The sequence below is a fragment of the Cylas formicarius genome, unplaced genomic scaffold (assembly GCF_029955315.1).
Source record: "Cylas formicarius isolate icCylForm1 unplaced genomic scaffold, icCylForm1.1 PGA_scaffold_2__14_contigs__length_35257938, whole genome shotgun sequence".
NCBI classification, from domain to species: domain Eukaryota; kingdom Metazoa; phylum Arthropoda; class Insecta; order Coleoptera; family Brentidae; genus Cylas; species Cylas formicarius.
Window position 1 is genome coordinate 28,031,619 of NW_026844319.1, and position 20,224 is coordinate 28,051,842.

Sequence of the window (20,224 nt, forward strand, 5' to 3'; positions counted from 1 at the left end):
TTTAAAAACGAACGCTGGTTTCTATAGGAACGGACGATGAAAAAACGAAGGAAACTAAATGCCATCGTAAATCTTATTTATTTATTTATTTAACCGTTAAATAAATTATTTTGCATTAGCGTGGGATCTTTTGTTTCGACTAACGAAACGACGATAAGTTATTGTTAAAAAAAAAAAGAATATGTGAAGCTGCTCTATTTCAAGGTGGACACTCCGACACGCTTTTGTTGGCCCAAAAAACCGACACGCACGCATATGCATGACAAGATTCTAGCGACTTTCCCCCACCCCCCTTATGTTTTCCGTATCTGGATTAGACGAACATCACTGAGACTATTGTGTTGGCAATAGTATTGATTAAATTTGCTTTATATTAATTTCCGTTGTAATATTCAAACAAAAGTTACTTTTTTTGAACCAACCTCACATACGACTCCAAAAAAATTTGTTTTCTCAAAGTAATGGTTTTTCATATGCAGCCAATTGATGTTTCATTCATTTACCAGTCCACTTGTGAATTCTAGCGTTGTCTCTTTCTAATTTCATTTTATGTATTTGTAATAGATCAAATTGTCCGTTAAGTTCTGTCGAGTACAATTGATACAAAGCGTTAACGTGCAGCGGGTCAGGGACGAGAGAATTTTATATTTATTGTCTGCCGGATGGTTGCGTCATATACGAATTTTAAAATTCCCTAGCACAGGTTTTATCCTAAAAAATTGTCCTAAAACTTGTTTTGGTCATGCGATTCGACGTAGACGTTTGTGGCACGTTCTTCACCGTTACCATTTCTAATCATATTAAAACTTCGCAAGTCACTTATTCGGTTTTTCAGCGCACGAAAATGGCTGTAAATGTTACGGGCGCACGAAACGATTGGAAGTGCGCACCAAGTTAATGATACTTATCAATACTTTTCGCTTAGGTCATAACCTATATTATAAAAATTAACAAATACGACAAAGCGGATAAAAAATTTGATTCCGTGCTTTCAGTAGGTATTGAACATGTGCAAATCCAGTTTGACTACGATCTCTCCGGACTCGACCTGATGAAGTATCAGCTTCTTCACGATCGGACCGTTCGTGTTGCGAGACTCCCTACAAACCTCCGCCAGCTTCAACTCAGCCCTGCCCAGGAACTCTGAAAGTTTGAATGAAATTAAAATAATTACATGAGTAAATCTCGGGGTTCTAAAAACAGTTACTGCCTGGTATGCGAACAAAATAGCTGCCAAATTACATTACAATTATTATTATTGCATCATCTCCACTAACATTACATTACATTTGTCAGGGTAGTAGAAGTCCACCCCCACACGCAAATACTTTTTAAAAATTTTCGAAATATTTTTGGTCGTCATGTAGGGCTGTATAAAAACGTTAATTTCTCAAAAACTATTTACCCGATCGGAAAAATTCTTGAACCATAAAACGCGGGAAATCTAGGACTATAACTTTTACTTCAGACATTTTTTCGATTATGTACTGGGTGCTCAAATTATACGCAAAAAACCAAAAGTCCGCAAATAAAAAAAAACATAAAAAATAAGACAATTCGATTTAAACCATCTTGTAGGCCAAATTAAGGGCTTCAATTTTTGTATTTACTGTTTTCTTCTGTCACACACGCTCTCGAGATATTGAAGAAATCCATGTGAATATCGCGCTCAATTATAAAATGTCGCAAAATTAGGCAAAATTTACATATATTTACACGCTTTTGGGAAATTACTTCAAAATCTCATTTTGGGCAGAAATAATCGATGGTCAAAAATTAATGTTTTATGTCGCGCTTATTTGAAACTATGAGAAATTGAAATCTGTATGTTATATACCTTGGCCCTTCCTCTATCGAACAATAATAAAAAGTCTAATATAAGTTTAACCGTTTCCCGTCTGGAACGGTTTTTGTGAGAGGCTGAAAATTAAAAAAATAATCACAATTAAATGAAGGGGGCGGGAACGACTTTTATGGTTTTTCGTAATTTCGTTAGTTGCTGGGCATCGCGGTTGTCGATCACAGACAATGAGAGCCTATTTTATAGTCGATTTGAACCGAACAAAATATCGATTCGGCATCAGTCATATATGGTCCACAGTTATTTATTAGGTTATGCGATATGATTTCAATAACCCCCTGTATAAGTCCGGTACCCTTACCGTCCAAACCGTACGGATTATGCTCGAGGACGACGAAAACTAGCGACTCCTCGCCCAAATTGCGCAGCTGGAACTGCATGCTGTAGTTCCACACCAGATGCGGGGCCTGGGGGGCGCCGCCGCCAGGTGTCGCGTTACCATTGTTGGACCCGTCGCCCCCGAAATCGGTGTCCTGCTCCTGACTGCCCAACGTCACCTTACAGTAAACCTTCTCGCCGTGCTTACCTGCGCACGCGCAAACCGATTACTACATTACGCATTTAAGTGATTAGCGCGCGACAAGCGATTACCTTTTTTTTTTTGGTTAATTCTACAAGTTTGGGGCGTGCACTTGACCGCGAGTTCCCGCCCCTCGATTACGGTTAACCACAGATACTCGCTCGCGTTTAGTACTGGAAACATGCAAAGGGGAGGGTTAAAGGGGGCTTACCCGAGTACGCTAAGCGTTTCCCCTTTTGGACGAGCACAAGCAGACGACCACATGACGGCCCCAGGTGGAGCTCTGCGTACGAAAACTTGCATGTAATTTATTTGACGAACGCACGAACTACGTCTAAGTATACGACACACCCCAGGTATACGCGGCGTCGGAAAATCCCACACATATTTTTTCTTATTTGTAAAACGGCAATCCAATTCTGGCTATATTTTTTTTAAATCCACCCTGAATTGTATGTAATCTACACTAAACTGGCAATTTCAAACACAACGGCCATTTAAAATATATAGGCAGAATTTAGCACCTTGGTATTTTTATATATTTATAGGTTTATTCTCACAGCCAACCTGAAACAAGTCTATGACGGTTCCCAAACTAGTGGTAATATACGCTACTCCCGTCTGTAAAATACCTAATTACACACCGATCTAGCGTGCGGAAAGCGTCACTTTACTACGTCAGTTTCGTTCCCCACGAATCCGAACCACTTCTGACAATTCCGGGATTTTACCGCGCGGGTTTGAGTGCAATCGGATGTTTTCGGAGATATTCCCCAAGCTTTGAATTTTGACGTGTGTCAATTCTGACGGTCATGTCAGTGAATGTATTCGTGTTGTTTTGCGAAAATGTATCCAAAAACTAACGGTCGTAGGAAAAGTATACTATGCAACACGTTCGGTAAACTTTTTAAGTCACTCGTTTTTTAAACACTCGCTCAGCTGCGCTCCGCTCGTGTCAAATAAACTCGTGAGTCAAATGCAGTTTTTCTACTCCCGTCTGTAAAATACCTAATTACACACCGATCTAGCGTGCGGTAAGCGTCACTTTACCACGTTAGTTTCGTTTCCACGGTTTGGGAGCAATCGGATGTTTTGACGTTTGTCAATTCTGACAGTTGTGTCAGTGCATGTATTCGTGTTGTTTTGCGATAATGTACCCAGAAAAAATATACTATGCTCTCATTCGGTAAACTTTTTAAGTCACTCGTATATTAAACACTCGCGTCGCTGCGCTCCGCTCGTGTCAAATAAACTCGTGAGTCAAATGCAGTTTTTCTACTCCCGTCTGTAAAATACCTAATTACACACCGATCTAGCGTGCGGTAAGCGTCACTTTACCACGTTAGTTTCGTTTCCACGGTTTTGGAGCAATCGGATGTTTTGACGTTTGTAAATTCTGACAGTCGTGTCAGTGCATGTATTCGTGTCTAACGGTCGTAGAAAAAGTATAGTATGCAACACAATAGGTAAACTGTTTAACTCACTTGTTTATTAAATACTCGCTCCGCTCGTGTCAAATAAACTCGTGAGTCAAGTGCCGTTTACCGCACTTAATGCATGATATACTATTTCCGAAGTTATCGTAGGAAACCAATTTCCCTTAAGGTACTGCTTGTTGTTTAAAACGCGCACTAACTTGACATCGTTCGGAAATAGATATTGCTGGCTACTAAATTGCTGACTCTGAAATGGGCCATAAACAGCGTGAGAGTCACTTATCTGCAGTCAATAATTTCAGATATAACCGATTATTTTAATGCGACAGTTCAAAATCACTTTTACAACGAAATTTGAAACACCGACACCGTTATGTTTTATCGCGCCTAATATTTCTCTGAAATTTATTTCTTAGAGTTGTCAGAATAAACCTAATAGAAACCCACAAACAGAAAGCACCAAGGTAAGGTGACATCGCTTCACTATTAAAAATCAACCAATACCATCATAAAACAAGTTACGGTTCCTCTTTTTTCGTCCACAACACACGCAAGAATTTGACAAAAGGATAGTTACTTCTCGTAAGAGCTGCGTCCGCCATTTTCTAACTGACGGCGCAGAGTGTGTAGCGTACTACATCCCGCTCAATGAAATTTGTCTTACAAGCTAAATTTATATCGTTAAAAGCCAAAATATAAATAACGCAGATGTAACTATCCTCTCTCATGGTTCTTGATTAGGCGTAAGTACATCTGACATATTTAAAATTGACAGCAACGCCCAAAGAACAGGTAAGGTATTATATACATATTCATCTGTACGTATACTCTCGGTTTAAGCGTACTTACGCGTTTTGCGCTTATTTTGTTTGTTAAGATTGTCGATTTTCGCGTACGCTTCCCTCGCCGCATCGATTTTCTTGCTCCAGGTGGTGCACTCGTGCACCGTCGAAGCCAGCAGGCTAATTTTGTAACCGGCCTTGTCATCCTGCAGTTTCAGCACGCGGTTCCAATCGGTGTTGCTTTCGACGTTGTCGGTGTTCCCTCTGCTCGCCGACAAGTCTCGGACCAAAATCGGCTGCGGAAGATAACGCCAAGATAATTTGTGTGAGAGAAGAGGAGCGACACTCAACACTCTCGTTTGCAAGCATGTCATAATAACCTCTGACCAGCTGTATAAGTGACTTCTTCTTCTTTATGTGGTACCACTCTCTCAAGTTCTTCAGCTTTCTCCCCACGCTTCTCTTGCCTTATGATTTTCCCTGTATTATTAGTTGTAGCATGTGGCACCTTTTCCTTCCTTGTCGTTACAGTCTCCACTATCTCTGTTATTTTATCCATTCGTCTTAATATCATTGCATTTGTTACTCTCTCTGTCCAATAAACTCTAAGCATGCGCCTGCAAAGGCCTGGAGTCTTTTTAATTCGTCTTTATTCGTTGTTCACGACTCAATTCCATAAAGAAGGATTGAAAAAATATAGCATCTCGCCAATCTGACTTAAATTTGATGTTTAGATCTCTGGCGCAGAATACTTTTCACATGTGAGTAAATATAGCTTGTCCTATTGTTCTTATTTCACCAGTGGAGTTTAACATGGTACTTCCTGGATATTTGCTTTGCTGATGACAGAGAATTTTGTCTTATTGGTATTAAGCGCAAGATCAGCTTCTTCTTCCATCATTCTTTGTAGGTGCACGGTACTCTGACATATTACCAAGGTGTTATCGGCAAAACGGTTATTGTTAATGAGTTCACCGTTTATCCTTATTCCTGCTGTTTCTTCAGATATAGTCTTTTGCATGATTTTCTCCCAGTAGAGGTTAAAACGTATAGGATAGAGCACGCATCCATGTCTTACTCCTATTTCTATTATTACCTCTATTATTTCCTCGCCCTATACAAACAGCTTTTTGATTACAATATAGATTGCTAATTATTCTCATGTTGTTAAAGTCTATATGTTTTTCGCTTAGGATTTCCATAAATTTGTCATGACACACTTCGACCAAAAACACTTTTGTATTAAAATATTTGAGGAGCATAATGTTTCCCATGTTCCTGTTGTATTCCTGAACCCAAACTGGCTTTCACTAATGTCTTCTTCAAGTTTCTTATATACACGCTTTTTAAAAATATCTCTAGGACGTGGCACATCAGACTTATGCGTCTGTCATCACTGCATTCAGATGCATTCGGCTTTTTCGGAATAGCTACAAATGTTGATAAAAGCCATTCTTTTGGGGATTATGCCCGGTTTGTAAACGGTATTAAAGGCCGCATATGGTTTCGATCAATAAGTTTAAAGATCTTTGAAGGTCAGGTCGGAATGACTTGTTTTTCACGTCCTTTATGGCACTTATGACGTTGTTGGTAATATCCGGACCTGCTTCACCTGTTTGTTCCAGATTTTGTTGCCGTGTGTATAAGTGACTATACGCCTTTTATTATCAGTTTTTGTGGTATGTGATTTGTGAAAAATGACACAAGAAAATTTTCATTTAAATTGTAACATGGAAGCCAGAGTTTTGGTAGAAGGCGAAGCATTATTAAATGACCATATCATTTTAATTGAGTTCAAGGACAATTGTTCCACCCGACGTCTCATTGAACTGTAAAACTCTAACGGCAAACCGTTCTGTAGTGAAAATGCTCTAACGCAATTTACGAATATGAATACTTTATTAATGTTACTATCACAGATGATTCACGTACTTCAAACAAAAATGAATAAAATAATTGAACTGTAAAACTCTAACGGCAAACCGTTCTGTAGTAAAAATGCTCTAACGCAATTTACGAATATGAATACTTTATTAATGTTACTATCACAGATGATTCACGTACGTCAAACAAAAATGAATAAAATAACATATACTTAAAAATCACGTGGTACATCGTAATTGAAATACAAATATTCATCAAAAGAATAAAAATGCTGCTTAATTAAATATCGTCTGACTGTTTATACATTTTTGTTGTCTATATCTGAAGTGTCAGGTTTTTGTGAGAGGTTCTTTTTTGTGGCGTCAAGTTCCTGTTTACTGTTTGAATGAGATTCGAGTTTATTATGGTATTTGTTTTTCAGCTTTTGTTCCAACCCATTCCAATTTTTTCATTTAGTAACATAATGAGACTTTCCTTGTCCGCTATGATAGTTTCCTTATCATTAATAATTTCTCGAAGTAGTTTATTTTCCTCTTTCAGGAACGCATCCTCTGTCAATGGTATGTCGTCGTATTCTTGTTCAATTTCATGTTTACAATCAGTTCTCTTAAGTTCACTTGCCTGTTTTAAACAGTTGCTCGTAATATATCGTGAGTAACATCTGCCAGAGCAGTTTCACAGCTATCAGCCTTCTTTTTGGGTAGAATATTGTATTCTGTCGGAAATCCTCTCCTTTGTTTGTCTAGTGTCGTTAAAAACTAAAATACTAATCGATCTGAGCTTATTAGGTTTTTTTTTCCCAGGATATAGGAAAATAAAACTCTAAAATGCACAAATTTATCACATGTGTTACGATCGGACAGGATGACAGGACAACCGATCAGAGTCCATTGCTTTAGATTTTATATTTTTAATTATATCAAATATTCAGGATCCGAAAGATTACTTGGAAGAAGATTGTGTGTCCTAGATTTAGCTGTATTGATTTTTTTAAATTCCGACCAAGTATCCTTAATGTTGAAGTTCTGAATTTTAAAGCATGAGTATACTGAACAGGGAGTTTTGTCAATTTAAAGGATTTTAGGTCATCGTCTCTATATATATTTTTTTTGAAACCCTTCATAGGGGCATGTTTATCGAACAGACTTAAAATATTATTGTTTAAAAAAGTTATTTTATCGTCAATATTCGAAACTATCAGTGTATGATAATTTTATTCAGTGCTCTGTAGAGAAAATCGGCAGACTATGGAAACTCTAGCGGGTTTGGTTTAAGACTTTAACTTTAAATCTGGCTAAAATAATACACAAAAGGTTTTCCCTAGAAAATGAATCAAATTTTTTCAAATCAAATTTTATCGTTTGGCGTAAAAGTGAATAAAAAACGTACTTTGTTGTTTTCTTTTCCTGCAATATTTCCAAAATTTTCGCGACCTTACCCAACGCCAAGTACCAACGCACCGTGCATCATCGGGTAAATACCAATTTCTATAATTGATTATATTGCACAGGTGTTAATGCTTCGAGATTCCGCGCCAGTCCTTTACACTTAACACATTTCACCTTTAAAACCACTTTCTCTAAACAATGTTTGCAATTTATTTCATAACTTTCTTTAGGCGACAGAGAACTGATTATACTCGGCGCCATTTTTATAGATTTATGTTTAGAAAGTGATTTATATATATGTAGTATTTTTGAATACTAACGGTTTTGTATGTAAATATAAACCGATTTCGCTTACCTGTTTATACATTTTGTAAGTGACGTTATGGTTCCGCTGAAACGAGAACTGCGTGCCGATGCCTTTGCTCGGCTGGACAAGCATCAGGAAATCGTTGAATAGGAACCCGAGCAGCTCCTTGCCGCTTTTCAGTTTCGCGAACGTGCCGAAATGCAGCAGCTGTCTCGGGCCCAGCCTGTTTGTCTGCCCGTTAAAGGTCAGGCCAAGATCGGTCTGGACGTACTGCTGGAGCCACTCCAGTCGATCGCTGTTCTCTTTCAGACGCACGTTCTCGTTCACGCCGTTCAAGAATCTCTCCGCTATCCTCCGGGCCTCTCTCAAATACTCGTAATCTAAAAATCCGAACGAACGGTCAATGCGGGCTGAAACAAATCATCGCAACAGCTCCACCTGGATGGTTATCGGGAGTGTGTTCTAGAATCTTCGCGATGAGCAGCGGATACCGCGTGATCCGTTGCATCGGCTTGATGAGAAACGACGACAGGGGCATTCCTTTCGTTTTGACGTTATTCTGGCACCTCTTCACTAGTTCCCGGAACGCGGTCGAGCTCTCCGTCAGCTGCTGCAGCAGCACCGCGCTGTCCAGCTGCTTCCCGCAGAAAGTTATGTATGCCGTCATCCTGGGCAACTAAAACGAGAAGCAAGGCGTGTATCTCCGAACGACGCCAAAACAACGCCGTACGTACGTGCCTACATATGACGTCACCGACGGTCACCGCGCCTGCCACGGCCGCGTCCAAATCCGCGAGGAAATTTTCGTTGCAGACAAGTATGTCGCGCCAATTCACGAATATTTCGTCGATTTCCTTCGCGGAAATCAGCCGACTCTTCCGTAAGGGCAGTTCAAACACCTCGTGCACAACGGCCATATCGTGGACGTAGGCCCGTTCCGTTTCGACGAACTCTCTGATGTGTTCGCGCCTCTTTTTGTCCCCGACGGATGACGTGTCGGAATCTAAACCACGCCGCGCCGCGGGATAGATTATAGGCCCAATTTGTTATATCTTATTCGCAATGTATTCCAAAGTTTATGTTACTTCCGATAATCTTTGAATATTCAGGAAGTGAAATCGATCTAAACTGAAATGCAACCGATATCGATTTTGTCAGACAAATTTTCTTTTTCGTATACATTAAAAGAAGTGTAATAAGATAATACTTTATATTAATTCTCATTTTTTTCTTCCCCTTTGGATTCTTTGAAAGGTGAGAGTCCTGTATGAAACTATTTCAATCAGTTATCCATCTTTGCAGAAACTGGTTATGATATATTTTGACTATTTTTGACAAGATTGTCAATGTGGGTAAAATACCTAGCAATAATTTAGTGCCGGTGTTAATTAAATATTAATATAAATATATTAAATATATGGTTGCAGCATTGCTGTATATAACCGGCAAAAAAAGTGTATTTTTTAGCAAAGCAAAGCATTGCATATGTATGATGTGATTTGGTTTATAAGTAAACATTGGAGTTATTACATTAATAAAATATATAAATATGATTACAGAAATAAAGTAATAATTGTTAATTTGATTTTACCGTTTGTATGTTCGTTTGTGAGTACTTATTTAGAAATAAAAAAGAAAAAAAAATCAGTACCTTGGAATTTCTTATCTAATGATTTCGCTGTAATTAAAAGTTAAGAAGAAAATTTAAAATGTTTCTCTATATATAATATACATGTGCATTTTAATATTATTTTTTACATACTCGTTGTATTCTGCTATTTTCCGACCAACATTGTTTTTTGAAAACGCTAGAGGATTTTCGATAATTTTTTACAAAGTGACATTAGTATAAATTTTATATTATACAAATATTTAAAGAAAATATTCTTCGATCAATAACAACATTTAAATGGTGTCAGTAAGAATTATCTCAATAAACATTAGGAACTGAGCAAGAGAATCATCACGAGCCATCTTTTTCTACTGGAAAATTTGCTTCACTTTTCTATCCTGCCATTGTCATTCCAGTTTAGATCAAGTCCACCGTACTCGGGTAAAATTCGCGTGAGATGACGTGACCCAGTCTGTTTTGCGTTCCCGCATGTGTAAACTGAGGGTTGTAAGAGTGTGAATGAGCCATAAAAAAATACTATAAAATATCGGAATAACGAGGACCGATTGGCAAAAGGACAGCACAGATAAAAGCTAGGGTAGAAGTGTGGGAGGCGTATGGTTGTGGTTGTAACTGCACCTGCGCAAAAGTTAAGTGTCATTTCTTAGTGTTAAGTAACCACCGCCGTAAGTTACATTTCGTTGGGGTAATGGTAATTTGTTATTGGATAATTTTAAAGGTTTGTATTAAAAATGATAGTGTAGAGATGAAACTTATGAAATACAAAAAAAATGAAAGAAGACAGAAATGGAAAGATTATATAACAGTGGCAGTTTTGAATAAATTCAAAAAATCCTGGTTAGGATCGGTCTATGGTGGTGATAATTAACACTATCTAAACCGTTGAAAAACTTTGAATTTTTATTTGTCTATACTAGTTACCGGTTTAAACATTTATAATGAGTGATAATAGTGTAGATAAAGCGCAACAAAAACATAAAACAAAGTGGTAATAAATAACAGGTACTATTCAAGTCAAGATTGAATGAATACCTGTGCGTATGTGCGATTATTTGAACATTTTTTTTTGGAAGGTGACGAGTAAAACGGACAAAACAGTGTAACATATTTAATTGTGGTGCCTATAGCCAGTACAATTTGAGGAGTACTATTCGTTTAACAATAACACAGATCCGTCTAGTAGGGTGGGGAGTGTGCGGAGATTAAAAACTTAACGAACGGATAAAAAATATTTCAATTACCGACAGGGGTGTCAAACACCCACCCTACCAAACTCACATAGAAAAAAAGGTTTCATTTAAATACATGCAGCCAAATAAAATTTTGTCCGGCCGCGAAACCGGTTACATAATAACCCTTAAAAATTATCGCCAACAACAACCAACGATCACATAATATCATGGTTCGATAAAAAGTAGCAATCGATTTTGCGGAGCGCCATTTTATGCGTAGTCGCTCCCCAGAAAAAAAGTCGTTTTTTAGTCTTACGCCTAAACAAAAGATTCAGCGGTGCCTCAACGTTAATTTCAGAGTCGTACCGATACTAATAAGAATGCCTAATTTGTCTATTTCCCGCGACTACTCAACTCGGGGTTCGTATGGTAGGATGGGTGACGACACGACACACGTTCCTAGAACGATAAAAAAAATAACTTGGTATTGCAATCTTGAGTGTGGAATATCTCGAAATCAAGGCGAAAGAATTGGAAACCTAAATACCCAACCTGGAAAATCTTGTCGGACCATTCAGACCTTTTAAGCGAGTCACGTCAAGACTAGGGAGAAAAAGCAGTTGTTTTTATTTTTATTTAACATGGTATCGCGTTTTAACGCAACCAACGTACCAGAACGTTTTGTTTTGGACAAAATACTGATTCAGCTGTTTAGGATAATAATGATAGATGTGCAAATTTGTGGTGCTGCGTTTCACTTTAAAAGCTAACAGGTCTAATAAACGCAGAATCGAAAATTCTTTTTCAAAATATAGGGTATCGAACAAAATTTAAAAAATATCTCAATAATTTTTTATCCTATTTAATTGACATTCATATTCGCAGTGATAAGAGGCTAATTTTGTTTTCAGATTGCCTAATCTTTTTCTCTTTTACTTTTGAAAACCAAGCGAGATACTCAAAACAATTCAGGAAACATTAAATTCGCATTTTTAACTGCTTAATCCAAAAAAGATCTTTTGTCAAAAATACATCTTTTTCAAGTTTGACAGAACAGACAGACTTATGTTTCTTCGTATTTCCTGACTATCCCGAGAAAAAAAGCCTTTTTGAAGGCTACGTGATTCCATCTATTCTAATTGCATTAAGCTTGACAATCGATTATGAATTGGGAAAAGATGTCACCCGTCAAAAAATACACTGTCCGTAACACGTAAAATAGTTTCCGTTAAAATCGACAGTTACACATTTTAATAGACTCCTTGCACATATTTCAATTTTCACACAAAAGCTACTTAATAAGCTCCTCCTAATATCTTTTCCATAAGGTACAACTGTCATCGTTCGGTTCGTCGCGTTGCGTTGGCTGTCAGTTTCGTTTTGGTGTTCGATCCATCATTGTCAAACAACAGGGAGAATTTTGTGGTTAGTTTACTGTTTCTTTACTTTTTGTGTGCAATTTGTTGTATTTTAAACTTTGAGTTTACTTGTTACTAAGCGATATGGCTGAAGGATTTGTAAGAGCATAGTCCTATAATCTACCTTTGGTGAACTCATTGATGGTAGCCAATTACAAAATGTTTTCTTCTGCCGAGCAACGTGGAATGAAAGGTTTTATTTACTTTTAGCATAATATAGTCCAGAATTGGGCAAAAATTGTTTAAACTCCTTGTGGAAAATGTGGTTATGTTACCATTACCAAAGCCCAGCAAAAAATATTGAATTTTTGTATTGTTTCGGGGCTGGAAGAGAGAGCTATGGAGATTCTGCAGTAGGAAAAATCACGCTTGCATAGTGAAATGCGAGATCTGTCCTGAACATAAGGTTCAAACCAAAAATTATACTGTTTTTATTGAAGAGAATGAAGTTTTCAAGACAATAAGGAGCAAAATTGGGGTTAAGATATTTATTTTTTGAAACCCAAGCTATATTTGGAAATTTAAATTAACTCTTATCGCGAAGATATAGTCAGGACGACGGTTCATTACCTGCAACCACACATTTCGTTGGTTTTCTTCCATCGGTAATTTAATAAATGTCTTTGCGGTTGTTAAAGATGTTGTGCTTTTACAAACTGGCACACTACAACACCGATAAACCATATCAAAAACGAAAAACGCATCAAAAACTTTCACAATGCACCCTCCACTCTTCAACGCGTCAAAAATCGAAACGAAAGTTGACAGATGTACCTTGTGACGTCACCAACGCTTGAAACGTGAACGTCCCGTTTTAGCGGGAATTTAAACATTTTGAATTTTATTTGTTTATTACGGCGTTGATATTTCACGAATCTGAAAAAAATTTTTGGGAGGTACTTGTAAAGTCTGACCGATGATCATTTTTAATTAATAAAAAAAGGAGCAAGGGGCCTATTCCGCTACTCACATTGCTGCTGAAGCGGCGCCACATAATTGCTCGGAAACAGGCCGGAAACGCCGTTCAGTTCGCCTCTCCACCACGCCTCCTCCTCCCTCGCTGTCACGTTAATGATATCGTCCTTGAGGAAGCTCAGCTCGTCGGGGTTCGCGGCTGTGTACGCGTACAGCGCGACAACCTTGTCTTAAAAAAAAAAAAGAAAAAAGCAGGCATTTCGCGGACGCGCTAAAAGGAGCAAAGGCTTAAGTTACCGATGACGACTTCCTGCTGCATCCGGGTGGTCGATACGGGAGTCGACCGGCCGCTGATCTTGCCCGAACTGTTCAGCACCTTGACGTAGCTGGCGGGGAACCACCCGACCTGCCGCTTGCGACCCTTCGCTTGTAACTCGCCCTCCCACCAGCCCGAGTCCGTCTTCTTTCGTATCATAATCAGTTGCCCCCGGGCCAGGGACAGCTGCTCGGGACTGGACGCCTGGTACGGAGCTATTACCGACGCTATTTCCGGTTTTTTGCCTTTCATGACCTGGAAAAAAGAGGAGTTTTTCCACCGCGTACCGATTTCCACCCCTACGACGAAACGCACCTGCACTCCCGCAGTGGTGCCGGCGTCGGGCGGCCTGTCGCTTATCTTGTTCTCCGTAATTTGCGACACCTCGTTGTCGACCTGCGCATTCGCGGTGATATTCTCCAGGGCCGACGTGATCTCGGCCGCCGACACACCCGCCGCGGGAGCTACTTCTTCTGTTTGCCTCGCTCCCTCAATCCCAGAACCCTAACAAACCAATACATTGAATGGAAACTTCTTCGAAATGACAGGTTAGCATTTAGTTCAGACCAACTCCAACCTGCCCACCGCACACCGCACAGAGTAAGAGGTACGGGAGATGCGCCGTTATTTACGGATTTTACATTACATTTGAGGGGAAAATTTCTTTCTCAAGTAATAATTCCTAGCGGAATAGAAACTGAATTTGTCTATGGTAGAAATACCTGATGATTTTTGCTTTTACATATGTTTTACAGCTGTCTGCAGCAATAGCAAATAAATAAAATCTGGGAAAAAATATCATTTTATCGTTTCCCTAAAGGCGAAGGATTTCAACACACTTGAATTCAGTGTGTTTTTTAAGGGTATTTCAGCGACCAAAATTTAATAATGATGTCTTAACTAAGGCAGGTCAGGTCAAAATGGCAAAATTATTGAACATAAGTTTTCAAAATTTTCGTATAAATCACTCAATTAGAAATAACACATAAAAGTTATTGTTGCAACCAGAGATAAGGACTAAATATTTAAAGAAAAAATCTGAGATAACAAAACCATAAAAATATTTTTTAATTATTTTGTAAATATATACAGAATACGTTTTTTAGTTAAACAAGATTTGTAATTACTGTGGATATATATATTTTGTTTCTGAAAGTACATTTATTCCCCCTTAAAGAGCAAAGTGAATATCTTATTTTTATACAATTTATAAAATAAAATTTTGTAAGATGCCATTAGTGTTGGGGCTTCTTAATTGCCTATAATTGATAATGTGGATATTACAAAAACTTGCAACAAAATGAAGTCTGTATATATATATATTTTCTTTTAAAGTTTATCTATTAAATTATAATATCCGTTAAATGTACCACTACGGGAACAAATAAACAACAGCATTATAAGCATTAAAAGGGCGTTTGATATGTTCTTTGGAAACTGTTCTGAAACATCAGTTTGCTGTAAAAAGAGAAACATTCAGAGCATTTACTAAGGTTTTAAAGTCATAATTGTTTTCCTTTTTGTCCTTAGAGTTGTTTTAATATAATTTTGGATGTTCCTCCCTTTTTGCGCTTGACCTTGTAGATAAATGAATAAATAGTAGAGAAAGCTTACCGCGTCCATTTTCTGCACGTAATTACTTGGGAAAATACCGACGGCGTCGCCCAATTTCCCGGTCCACCAGTCGCCCTCCTTCTTGTAGACGGCAATCGTGTCGCCGGCGTTAAAGGTAAGATCGCCCGGCTCCTGCGACTGGTAAGGATAACTCGCCACGTAATACTCGGGCTCGCCGCTACACACAGCAGGAGGCGATACGGTCGCTGCCTCCGGCACCTCCGCTATCTCTTCCAGTACCGCTGGTTCAGCAAGCTCCGCAGTCGCGGCCGCGATACCCACGCCATCTAACGGTTCGACATACGACTCCGGGAACCAGCCGGTCTTCCCGCGGATTTCACCGGCCAACCATCCGGGCTCGCCGGTCTGCTGTTCCGGTACGTGGATAATGTCACCAGGTTGGAATGATATCTCGTCGTTGTTCCGGGCGACAAACTCGTACACGGCCCTATATTTGTGCACGCCCGGTATATTTTCGATGTCAGCGGGCACGGACGGGTCGGCGCCCCAATTATCCGCGGGCCAATCGGTCGCCGCCGCCGCCGCCGCTGGTTCGGACGCGCCCCACGCGTCGGCGCTCTTCCACGCGTCCTCGAAACCCGTGGTGCGGTTCGCGTTTTTCATTTCCACCACCAGGTCGCGCTTTTCCTCGTAGACGGCGTACAACCGCTCGCAATCGGACAACAGACCGCGCAGCTCGGTCTTGAGCTCCTCCAGTTGACTGTTGTTGTTCTCGATGTCCGACGATTTCGCCTCCAGCTGGGCCTGTATGTCGCTTATCTTCTCGCGCAGGTTTTTGATGTTGATTTCCCGATTTTCGTAAGCGACTTTCGTCTGTTCAGAGTCCTGCGCGTTCATTTTATTCTTAGCGTCCAATCTGCAACAATGACACGGTGTTTTTGAAATAAGCGCTCAAATTTCCGTAAGTGATTATTCGAGTGATATTGAGTTGATAAACGCAAGTCCGACAATTTTTTAAAGATGTTTCAAGGGTTAAACTAAAAAAAATGTTTGTTCATAAATAACTTAATAATCCTCCAGCTCTTTTTATTTACAGTAATAATAACCTACTTAGTCAAAATCAACTTTCATACAGGATGTGTCCATTCAATTTTTCATTTACAAAGAAACTTCCATCTCAGTAGGACTGCAACTGAAGCAAACAGGGCCAAATAAAGACAATTTAATTTGATTGCATTTTGCGTCATGCTAATTAAGCACCACTTTTAATCCTGATTCATAATAAATAAGTTAATATCCCAAGCAATTTTCTTTGTGTTTTTTAAGAGTATTTCAGCGACCGAAATTTTATAATTGTGTCTTAAGCAAGGCAGGTAGAACTTCATTCAAATTCAGGTCAAAAACAAATTAGGAATATTTTGATAATCGCAAATAATTCCATAATATTCAAAATTTACTGAAAGACGCGATACAGACCTGACCTTTTCCTGGGACAACGCCAAGAGCCTCGCGTTCTGATCCTTCAGCTTATTCTTTAGCTGGGACATCTCCTGCATTTGCGAATCGCGCGTGCTTCGCATACCATCGATGGTGGTCTTTACGTTCGACACGCCCATCCGCGTGTCGCAAATCTTCTGCGACAATTCCCGCACCTGTTCATTGAGGGTAGAGAGTTCGATCGTCAAACTTTGGTTCCGCGCTTTCAGCCTAAGCACGTTCTCCTGCTCCCGTTGCCGCTGCTGCTGCAACTCCTGCAGTCGTTGCTTCTCCCACTCGAGCTGCCGCTGCCGTTCCATCTCCTTCCTTGCCGCCTCCTTTTGCTCCGCCTGGCGTCGCCTCTCCTCCTCGATCAGACGCTCCCTCTCCTGCTGCTCCCTCATCTGCTTCTCTAGCTCCTCCATACGTTTCCGTTCCGCCTCTTGTCGAGCCTTCTCGCGGCGCTCGATTTCCTCCCGCTCTTTCCTCTCCCGTTCCTCCGCCTCCTTCTTCTGCTGGTCGAGGAGCGTTTTTCTCCTCCTCTCCAACTCCGCTTGACCCTTCTCGTAGTTCTCCTTGCGTTTGTCCTCGAACGACGCTGCAAAATCACGACCGAAAATATAAAACCAAACAATCCTGAAGGTTGTTTACATTGCAACAGCGTCGACGCGGGATCCAAGTCTACGTGAGGCGCGCTGCCTTGACTAGATATGGAGGCGGTCCTCGCGGGCCGCCGGAACGAGGGCGGGACGAGATCCGGTGGTAGTTTCGTGGGTGGAGGGTGACCCTGCTGCGCCTGCTCGCACAGGTGCATCGCTAAGACAAACTCCTCGCAGCCGAGGCGCCCGTCAGCGTCCATGTCAGCCAGAGCCCTGCGCAAATCACCACGTCACTAGGAGTGGGCGGGATCGATGGCGACTTCAATTAATTTATTCATGTAGTAGTATTCAAAAATACTTACATATATCAATAAGAAGAATATAAGAGTCAATCCCAGTTTACATTACATTAGAATAAGAGCCTATAAAATTAATAAGACACTTACAGGCTTTAAAAAAAAAAACACAGAAAAAAATTCATTGATAACTTTAAATTTTTTTTAATTGTCTAGAAGCATGTTTAGTTTTATTAACCAACATTTTGACATACTTTTAGACGGCGATTGGCGATTTTACAACTCAATGAGACCTCTGACGGAAAAAGTATTACTATAGTTTGAAAGTAAAATTAGTATTTATTATGTTGATTGTTGATTATGTCTTTCACATTACACTTTAAACATAATAATACGATCATAGGATAACAGACCACAAAAGATGAGCTACTAACAATCCAAATTGCTGCAAACTAACAGTTTTTTGTATGTTTTATATATATTAAAGTTACAATATATAACTATGCCGTTTTTCTCTATATTATTGATAATTAATTAGATTAGATTAGAACATAGACATGAGGTATTTCAAAATATATTCCGAAGGAAGTGTTAAAAATTTGCGTTTCCTTGAAGGACCAAAACCTAGACCCGCTAGATCACCCTTCTCTCTCGGCTTGGGCAGCATGTCCCAATATCAACAACATCAACATACAGAAACAAAACCAGAATCATGCCTCAGCCAACCATATTTACTGGATATGGCCCTCTGCGACTTTTTCATGTTCCCAAAACTCAAGAAACCCATGAAAGGAAGGAGTTCTTCGAAGGTTGGAGACAATGTAGGAACAAGTGTATTATATCTGGTGATGGGGGATACTTTAAAGAGAACAACATTAATTTTGATATATAAATGTTTTGATAAAACCTAAAAGTTACCTTACTTTTTAAACACACCTTGTACATTAAATGTACATTAATTTGTCATTACGATAAATGTTTTACACTACGCCTTACGCGCTTTTAAATTTAATTGTACTGGTCTTCTATGGATACAATTTTTTAGAAAAAAAAATATTTAATTCGATTTGAGTTAATTTTAGGGCCAGAAATTTTAAAGCTGAGATCCCCCAATTGTGATTGTCAATGTTACTTCTCACTAAGTGACTTACCAGATCTGCGCAAGAATGTTTTGTGGAAGCTTGGTTTGTACCATGACGTTCCGGGCCTGCGCCCCCGACAAGAACCCGCTCCTTGTTCTGTCGGTTGTGTTGAAGATCTGGGTGTATTTAAGCTTGGTCTGGTGAGGTACCGCCCAGTCGGATTGCCTGGAAAACTCTCTCTATAAAGTTCCACCCTAAAACACCCTGTGCGTGATACGAACAATGTTGAATCGATAGAGCCGGTCCGCTCAAGACTAGTCACACTCGCCCTGGGCGTGCTGGTGGCGCCAGGAGAGTGGACCGAAACTCCCGGTGACATGGGACCGGTTGAACCCAATGAACCGGAACTGACGGCGGTTACCAAGGGAGGGGGCACAATCGGCTGCGGCGCTGAAAGAGATTAAAGTCTCGAGGAAGGTAAAAAAAAAATGGCGCGTACAAACCTGGGACCATCCCCGAAATTAACGGGGCGCCGTAAGCGACGACCGGTTGCGGTGGCGGACGAATAGGCGGCACCACTGGCGGAATACCCCCGATTAGGGGCTGTACGGCGGAAATGTTTGACTGCATAGGTGGTACTATACCTGAAACCAATCGAGAAGAGCGATATTTTTTTCCGACAAACATTCCCCATTCATACCTGTAGGAATTATGGTGGTCGGTCCTCCCATTGGAGGAACCATTCCCATAAGGTTAGGAATTAACGTCTGCGACGCATTAGTCCCCACAGGAGTACCGCCAATTAGAGAGGCTGATCCGTTACTGATTAGAGGAGGGCCCGGTTGATTGGGAATGATTTTGGGAGGATCGGGTCTCGCGGGTGGTAAATCTACCAAACTCTGGGTCGGCAACGGCGGTATGGCGGGCGGAGTGTGTACTTTAAGAGAAGCCAAAAGCGCGGGAGGAAGACTTGTGGGCACTTCGAAACCCCTAAGCTTCAGATTGATCAATTTGCAAGCAATAGAGAACTCGTTGATATCCATTCGGCCGTCGGAGTCGGTATCGGCGAGTGCCCTGGATCATTAACACCCCATGAGATTTTATGCACCCATTTAAAAGAGTATTCCTACCATATTTGCCCCAATATGAGCGGTGGTAACTGGGATTGAAGAAAAAAGCCTTTGGCTTGTTCTCCCGTGACCACACCGTTAACGGGTTTCAGTGATCGAAACTGGTCCTCGTAGCGAGCCCTTTCGCGAGCCAGAACGACCCACGGGTCAGTAGAAGGCGTCCCGGCAGCCGACATTTCCGCTAAAACGTCACGCTATTTGCGTACACGGCACCGCGACGGAACAACCCGCAACGTACGCGCGAAATGAGACACGTACTAGGTATTGTTTTATTAACATTAAGCTTAGCAATTTCGAAAAATCATATTATGGATTTCTCGCAAATATATGTCAATAACCACTGAACTCGTCCACCCCCCCGAAAATCGAGGTCGTTCCTGACGTTTGTATTGATCGCTGAATCAGAAACGTTGAATCTTTCCAGTCGAGAGTAT

General features: G+C 40.2%; 1 protein-coding gene across 2 annotated transcripts; it reads right to left on the bottom strand.

The window, feature by feature from the left end:
- Window positions 1–121: 121 nt before the first annotated feature.
- Window positions 122–20,161, bottom strand: LOC132697736 (intersectin-2). 2 transcript variants are annotated; one of them, XM_060663325.1, is made up of 18 exons: window positions 19,791–20,161; window positions 19,361–19,734; window positions 19,164–19,304; window positions 18,942–19,110; window positions 18,730–18,885; window positions 17,335–17,555; window positions 16,684–17,281; window positions 15,247–16,123; window positions 13,948–14,136; window positions 13,614–13,887; window positions 13,372–13,545; window positions 8,913–9,181; window positions 8,617–8,854; window positions 8,227–8,558; window positions 4,667–4,895; window positions 2,593–2,664; window positions 2,163–2,387; window positions 122–1,143 (listed from the first exon to the last, which is right to left on the bottom strand). In XM_060663325.1, exons 1-18 carry the CDS (start codon window positions 19,964–19,966, stop codon window positions 992–994), a joined length of 4,866 nt encoding a protein of 1,621 aa, XP_060519308.1. In that variant the 5' UTR covers window positions 19,967–20,161; the 3' UTR covers window positions 122–991. The 2 variants fall into 2 exon arrangements, with proteins under 2 accessions (XP_060519308.1, XP_060519309.1); XM_060663326.1 differs by lacking the exon at window positions 2,593–2,664.
- Between the last annotated feature and the right edge of the window lie 63 nt (window positions 20,162–20,224).